Below are 7,769 nucleotides of genomic sequence, written 5' to 3' on the forward strand. Positions count from 1 at the left end.
ACACTTATCGGGGAGAAAGTTTAATGGGACTAAAACAATTTACTTTTAAAGAGACATATATGAGATCGGATTGCATGTTTTGGAAAATAATTTTAAAGTAATTAGAAAATTGGTCCAATGTTACATGTTCCACTACTATTTATTACGATTCATCTGCTTTCAAACTGAAACAATTGGAGACCTACGCAGACAGCTGAACCAGAAGAGCAGGTAAAATGAGGACAAGATATGAGCAAACATGCAAGCTCTGCTCCTGAACTCCTCCAGCTGTTGGGTATGAAGATGTGCATAAGGCTCAGACATATTTAGATGAACAAACCTCTTGCAACTGCCTATTAGCTAAATAGATTTGCAAGCCCCATGTTAAATCTTAAATATAACTGGGGTTTCATTTGTGAGTAGGGGTTACATGCTGACCCATACTTACCTCTACTCATGGTGCAAGCAAACACCTGAAGAGAAACTGGTTCATTAAGGAATTTATTGCTAGCATATGATTGTATGATTTTGCATATCTACATATCAAGCTTATTTCTAGTTATACTATGAATCCTAACAGACTCGCCAATACAGTATGTTGTCAAGTCTTTTGAGCCTGATCACATGAGAAAAGAGAGCTTAAACAAAGTGAGAGAGTAGTGGCTTTGTGTTCCTCTCCACATCAATGTGGCACTTCCATTCTCTTCCTGAAGGAGATGGTCACAAAAGTGTGCCTTTTGTCAAATGGATTTTTCCAGTGTGACAAAAGGCACACTTTTATGACTGTCTTTCTTGGGGAAAGAACAGAATTGCTACAATGTCATGTGGAGAGGAACAGAGAAAGCCACCACTTTCCTGTTCCATTTCAGATTGGTTTTTGCGTGTGATAAAAGCTCTTCGTTCCTCATTTTCCCTGGGCAAAAAAACACTACTAAAAATAAGTGTGACAAGCACCTAATTTCCACTAAAAATCTTTCCAAGCAACCCTATCTTTCAAATGAAATTGTTTCCAGCAGGAGGTGCATATTAGATATTACTGAGGCAATCAGGACTCTGACAGAACCATTTCAAAGCTTTATTATGCAATAAAAAAGAAATAAAGACGAAAAGAACTGAGATATTATAATTCACTCTGAAAAAAACTTACAGTTTGCAACAGTGCAAAGGAACGGATTCAATAAACAAGATTCATGGCTCCCTGACTTCACCACTAAGGTCAGTACTAGTTTATTGAAATGGCCCTCCACCTCTGTCAAGGTGCTTGATTCATTTATCTTTCTCTTTTTGCTCTTTTTCTTTCTTTTCGCGCTCTGCTTTGGCCTCTTCCTCTTCATGCTGCTTTATCAACACTTCCACTTCTTTTTGCTTCAAAACTCTTATTATTGTCTTTCCATTCTCCCTTGTTAGAGTTGCAATCTCAACTGAAACAAGAACCAGTTATATATTAAATTGATGTCATCAGAGCTAATTTAGAATTGCCATCAGTCAAGGGAGACAGGCATGGTTCCCCGTTTTAAAGAAAGCATTACAAAGTCTTGTACTTGTGAAACATCAAAGAAGCTGCCTTTGTTATTGAATTGGCAATGATTCAAAATAAACTGTTCAGTTTAAAAACATACTGAACCAGACCAATATTTCGTTTGTGACTTCTTTCCAGGACCACCAGAAAAGCCACCCTGGAACGTGACTAAAATTCCCTGCATTCAGTAGTGGGGGGAAAAATGCTATAGAACAAAATCCAAAATAACCTGAAAGTTTTTCCAAATGTGACAGTACAGCGGCTTCTTGAGAACTTAAATGTTCTTTGTCTAAGAAGGAGCAAGTAGCCTCACACAGGCCATAAGCAACTTGGATCACAAGGGAAGTCACTTTTTCTGATGCTAATGCAGTTGAAATTTTATTGCCTGCATTTTATGCCTCTTTGATAACAAAAGCAACATCTTAAGACAGAATGTAAACCTATGACACTAACAGTATTTTTTTCTCTGATATGACTTTTTATACCTTTGACTAATGAAGAGTTTTGAACGCTTGTGTGATGTATTTCTTGCTTTTTCAGCTGGCACAATAAAATAATTGCTGTGTTGTGGATTTGGGAATTTGTTGTATTTTGTTGTGTGACCAACATGGCTACCACTGAATGTGTCTTCTGGCTTTGGAACATGCTATAGACATCAGAACTGCTAACAATCTATATAGTCTATGATGTAAAAACATCTGAGGACACAGCACCAATCTGACCACATCAAAGAGAAATGTAGCAAGTGACTCTAAGGCAACCTAGCAATGAGATGATTTTTTCTCATTAGAAAAGAGTCTTTCTGCCACTGAAAGCTACTGCTATTCATAATCTTTTTAAAAATATTAGTCTCCAATAGCAACAAGCTTGTTGTACTGTTGAAGTCTCAGTCCTAGACATTGCTGCATCATTCATCTGAATACAGTAACTAAATGGAAAAATTATAATGGACAACACAGACCAATTAATTTTTAAAGTATTTCCATTAAATTCAGTACTAGCAACATCCTGGCAGCTGCAAGACAAAAGAAAACCTCTCCCCAAAAGGGACAGACAGAATCTATTATGATGGTGTACTAAATATTTATATCCAAAGTCACTGCACTACTCACCTTTCTCTGCAGACAGTTTACTGACATCCATGGTTTTATTCAGAACTTTGATAGCTAAGGCCAGTGCAGATTTTAAGGTCATTTCTCCCTCTTTGTAGTCTTGCTTTAACATTGACACAGCTGCCTGTGAAAGAAGGTAAATGCTGACACCTCCATTTTGATGTAGGATTGTGCAAGAATGTGGAAGCAGCCAAACAGGTTAGCAGAAATTAAGCTAAAGAAGTTCCTGTATACTTCCTTACAAAAATGTTATTTTCAACAATATGGAAAAAGGCAAACGTAAGTGATGAGCAACTTACAGCACTATTGTTTCCAATGCAAGTGGCTTTCCATCCACCATAATTTCCACTAGGATCACTCTGATACAGCTGGAACCCATAATGCTTGTCCCAGCCAATGTATAACAATGAAACACCAAAAGGACGTTTTCCTGTGAAATACAAGGTTATGAGTGATTTGAATTAAGTAGCATAATTTGCCAAGAGTCCTACTTTAAAAGGAGAAAAGTCAAATTGACTGCGGAATCTTTTTCTCTGAACTAGGATTTAACAAAGTGCTCTGTACTTCTGCTACTTAAGATAAGCTCCAAATAAATCCCTCATTCTTTATTTCAAAGATCTTGGAAGACTGGAAACCTTTGCTGCTCATCTGGTACCTCCCCAGTTTCTGGGAAGAAGTTAATACTTAAAGGTGATTAGTTGCAATACATCTGTAGTTTGTTATAGAATTACTTATACAATGTTCTAGGACTGATCCCCCCTGACATCATTCTAAAGTACGTTTCCACTAAAGAAAAATACCTGAATGCATTGCTGAAGTTAGCCTCAAGGGCAGACTTGTTCAAGCATTACAACATACTCATGAACAGATTTGTTAATTAAAAAGCAGAGAATGAAAATAAATTTGCTGTTTGTTTTTTCTATGCTGCACAAAAAAATTATATTAGCAAAGGACAGTTTGTTCTATTTACTGATTTATCGACACCAGAAAAAAAAATGGTCTCTGCTATCCTAAGTCAGCCCTCTGCAGTGATTCACCATCTGAAAAGCCCTTCAGCAATATGCTGTTGCAAGTCTACGGTCACCACTTTAAGGACAAGCTGGTATATGCCATTTTAAGGGTACTATTTGACAATTCAAGGAAAAATTATTACCCCCAAATTGGGTGTAAGCTTGCTTGATATCACACAGGGCTGTTACCAATTGCTCACAAGGGATTGGCTCTTGGTATTGCAGTAAATACCTGGAACATAATGAAAAAGCATAACAGTGACAAACATGTAATAACTCATATGCTAAGAATCACATTTTTAAACAACCCTTGGAGAGGTGGGTCATAGAATAATATTTCAAGTAATGTTTAACCTCCATTAATGTAGACAGAAATAGCACAATGCAGACATGAATCAGTACTCTGTCAAGTTTTACATTCAGATGGTGAAGGGTCTGGAAACCATGCCCTATGAGGAACGACTTAGGGAGCTGGGATGTTTAGCCTGGAGAAGAGAAGGTTAAGAGGTGATATGATAGCCCTGTTTAAATATTTGAAGGGATGTCACATTGAGGAGGGAGCTAGCTTGTTTTCTGCTGCCTCAGAGACTAGGACCTGGAGCAATGGATGCAAGCTACAGGAAAAGAGATTCCACCTAAACATTAGGAGGAACTTCCTGACAGTAAGGGCTGTTCAACAGTGGAACACACTCCCTCAGAGTGTAGTGGAATCTCCCTCCTTGGATGGGATGCTTTGATTGAGATTTCCTGCATGGCAGAATGGGGTTGGACTGGATGGCCCTTGTAGTCTCTTCCAAATCTATGATTCTATGATCCAGATTTCAATGAGTTGCCCTAACTGGAAACAAAGTATTTTGTTGTTGTTTTTGTTTCATGGGTCAAGAGTAGAATAGGTACATGGAAGGGTTAAAGAAGGGTCCACCCAGTTTCATTTTAGGAAGGCAGACCTTCTGAACAACTTAATACAGAATGCATATAGTTTCATTCTGTACATTGACTGGGAGCAGCTCTTAAGTATTTCAAATAGGAATTGTTGTTGTACCTAGAGAGGCCTGAACATGGGCTATTCTCCATGTAAGGTGGATGTTCTACAGCTGAACTATGGCTTTGCTCCCAATTTTGCTTCCTTCTATGATTATATGAAACGCGAAATCTTCTCTCCGCGATTCTCCTTTGTTCAGGCTCATAATCCACCTCTTTCAACAGTTATTTACTTGCTACCTTAGTATGCTGCTCTCCTTCAGTATAATCAAGGTTGCATAATACACATTACATATTAACTATCTTAATATACCACTTTCCTTCAGTGCAATCAAGACAGTGTAATATGGTGCTTCATAGCAACCCAGAGAGGTAGGTCAGGTTGAGAGGGTGTAACTGGCCCAAATAACCTGAAATATTTATTGTACTCACTTTGAGGCAGTTGATTTAAAACTGGATTGATATGTTCCTACACATATTACTTTTTTATTGTAAGACTTATGTGATTGAGACGTTTTAATACAAAAAGGAATGATTCCTTAAAAAACATAAGCCAATCTTTCAAGTTTGCTTCATTGACCTATACTGTCTGTCACAAATTGGTCTTTAAAAGCTCCTACAATTCTTGGATTCTTACCTCTGTGCAATTAGCCTCAGTTCATTTGTTAACACATTGGCATCTGACGTTATTCCAGCCACACTGCAAGCCATATCCCTGAAACACAAAGTACATTGTTTTTTGTCATGAGCTTTATGAATGATTTTCGAAAGAGGCACCCTTTCATAGCAATATCTTACTTAGTTTCTGCCACAGTGGTATATTCCCTATACAGAGTTATCATTTCCTAAGAATATATGATTTATCAAACTGTTTTCAGTAGTGAAATGCATCTGCTTCTACATACATTAAAATTAATGAAGATTCTTGTAACAAAACACCAAACAGTCCAATACATAATTCCTCATCGGTGTTCACCTCTGATGTTTTCAATGTCAAAGACCACAGAAGACAATGAAAAACATATGCACAGAATATCTAAATACAAGTCATTCCAAACCATGGAATCTGGCATTTCAAAGGCATGTGGGGAGAAATTCTCAGGAAGGTATAGGAATTGGTTGTTTGCTCTTAAGGGAGCATGCAAAGCAGGATATGTATAGGATTTCTAAGTTCAGTATCAGATAGGGTGTGCTGGAGAGAAGACCACTGGAAAAATAGCAAAGCTTTTTTTTGTTAACATTTTTGTGTTAACATAGAAATGAAGGCAAAAAAAGATGCAGATCTGCCTGCTTGGGTAGGCTAGGTGCCTAGAGAACATAATACTAAGTCACTTTTGTAGGAAGGAAAATGTGAAGCATAAAGAAAGCCTGTTAGTTTTAAAGCAGGGGTGGGCAACATGTGGCCCTCCAGATGCATCCGTGACCTTTATTATGGCAATAAACCAGCCTGGCCCTCCACATGTCAGGGAATGTAACCTGTATCTTGCTACTTAGCAGACCCTGTAGTCAGAAATGCCAGCTCAGGCTGCAATCTAACAGTGTCTGGAAGAGCGCAAATTGCCTATCCTTGATTTGAAGGGTTATAAAGCTGGTACTGCTCAGGGAAACATAAATGGACACAGCTGCTGTAGATATGAAAAGCTTTAATGGCATTCTGGACAAAAAGTGCTTCTCATCTCCAATACAGTAGTTCCATTGAGCTTTGGAAAATGCTTTTCTTGCTGAATTTAAGATGGATATAAGATAGCCATTGCTCTAGCTGAAAGAAACCAAACAAAGTAATGGAAGGATTGGATTTAGTAACAAGGGCAGATATAAATAACTGGAATGGAACTAATTTGATGGAAAGCTGATTTGCTGATATGGTAAAACATCTCCTACTAGCCCCCAGGAAAAGCAAATAGAGAAAAGGTCCTGCTTGTGTTGATCCAGAGAAGAGGATTAACTAAAACTGTAGCAGAGATGCATTTATATTAGGGATGGGAATCATGTGCCCTTCCAGACGTTGGACTGCAAGGCCAAATAGCCTTAGCCAGCATAGCTGATGGTGAGAAATGCAGGGAGCTTCGATCAAACAATGTTGGGGTGCTGCATGGTTCTTAGCCCTGATCTGTATCATGACATTTTCACTAGCTGAAGATAGAAAAAAATAAGAAGATGCAAGGAACGCACTAACCGACAGTAAAATAACATCCACCAGGTCTGTCCAGATGAAACAGACTGAACCCATGAGACAGAAAATATTTCTGTGTTAAGCTACTGTGCTCTCTTCTGAGACTAGATTGAAATTTGAGAGGCTTCCAGGGTGTATGAAATCTATATGTAAAAACCAAACACATTGAAGAACAAATCCTAAAACAAATCACACACTGGCAAATAATAAAATGAGATTATTCATAATGGATGTGGAGTGTGTGTGTGTGTATAATGATGAAACATAACAGATACGACTCTTTCTTTCTTAATATGTACAAATTGCAAAGTGATACTCTTAATTAGTTAAGTTTTCCATCAACTTATTTTGGTGAAAAACCATCTACTCTGTGTATATGCACAAGAAAATAACTCTTCCTGTGACGTTAGCTCTGAAAGAAGGAAAATCTGTAAATGGAACTTGAAAGGAATAGGGAATCAGAGACAGCAGTTGATAATTTGAACTAAAAACTTCTAACATTATCAAGTTTCAATGAGGGATGGGAGGACAATCTAAATGATAACAAGAACCAGGCACACACATAGAACAAGTATAACAGTATCCAACTTACTCATTGAGCTTGTATATTTTCTCTGAAAAAAAGACCTCATCCAGGAGTTTGTGGATGTTGCGCCTTTCTGCTGCCAATAACACACCATCATTTGCTAGGATTCCAAGGCAGGTGCCTGCATGGCCAATAGCTTCCATGGCATATTCAACCTGATACAGGCGCCCTAAGGAAGAAAAATTGGTAACAGAGGTAACAACTTAAACACCAGGCCATGAAGCATACAAGTATTTTCACTAGTGTTCTGGGTTTCTATTCCAAAAAGTCAAAAACTATGTTATCCAAGTTCAGCTACAGCAGAGTGGGAAACATCTTCAGTTGTTGGATTCCAGCCCCCAGCAGCCCTAGCCAGCGCAAGCAATAGTGAGGGATGATGGGTGCTGCAGGTCAAGAGCATTTGTTGGGA

General features: G+C 38.2%; 1 protein-coding gene across 3 annotated transcripts in view; it reads right to left on the reverse strand.

Moving 5' to 3' along the window:
* Positions 1 to 1,040: 1,040 nt before the first annotated feature.
* PSMA4 (proteasome 20S subunit alpha 4) overlaps positions 1,041 to 7,769 on the reverse strand; it is an 11,980-nt gene continuing 5,251 nt past the window's right edge. For 2 of the 3 annotated variants that reach the window (XM_042476680.1, XM_042476681.1), the window contains exons 4-9: positions 7,367 to 7,529; positions 5,239 to 5,316; positions 3,764 to 3,852; positions 2,833 to 3,040; positions 2,611 to 2,795; positions 1,041 to 1,400 (exon numbers count right to left, since the gene is read on the reverse strand). In XM_042476680.1, coding sequence (XP_042332614.1) covers positions 1,246 to 1,400; positions 2,611 to 2,795; positions 2,833 to 3,040; positions 3,764 to 3,852; positions 5,239 to 5,316; positions 7,367 to 7,529 — 878 coding nt within the window. In that variant the 3' untranslated portion in view covers positions 1,041 to 1,245. The remainder of the gene's footprint in view (positions 1,401 to 2,610; positions 2,796 to 2,832; positions 3,041 to 3,763; positions 3,853 to 5,238; positions 5,317 to 7,366; positions 7,530 to 7,769) is intronic. The other variant, XM_042476682.1, reaches the window with a different exon arrangement.

This window comes from Sceloporus undulatus, chromosome 6, assembly GCF_019175285.1.
Source record: "Sceloporus undulatus isolate JIND9_A2432 ecotype Alabama chromosome 6, SceUnd_v1.1, whole genome shotgun sequence".
Lineage (NCBI taxonomy): Eukaryota > Metazoa > Chordata > Lepidosauria > Squamata > Phrynosomatidae > Sceloporus > Sceloporus undulatus.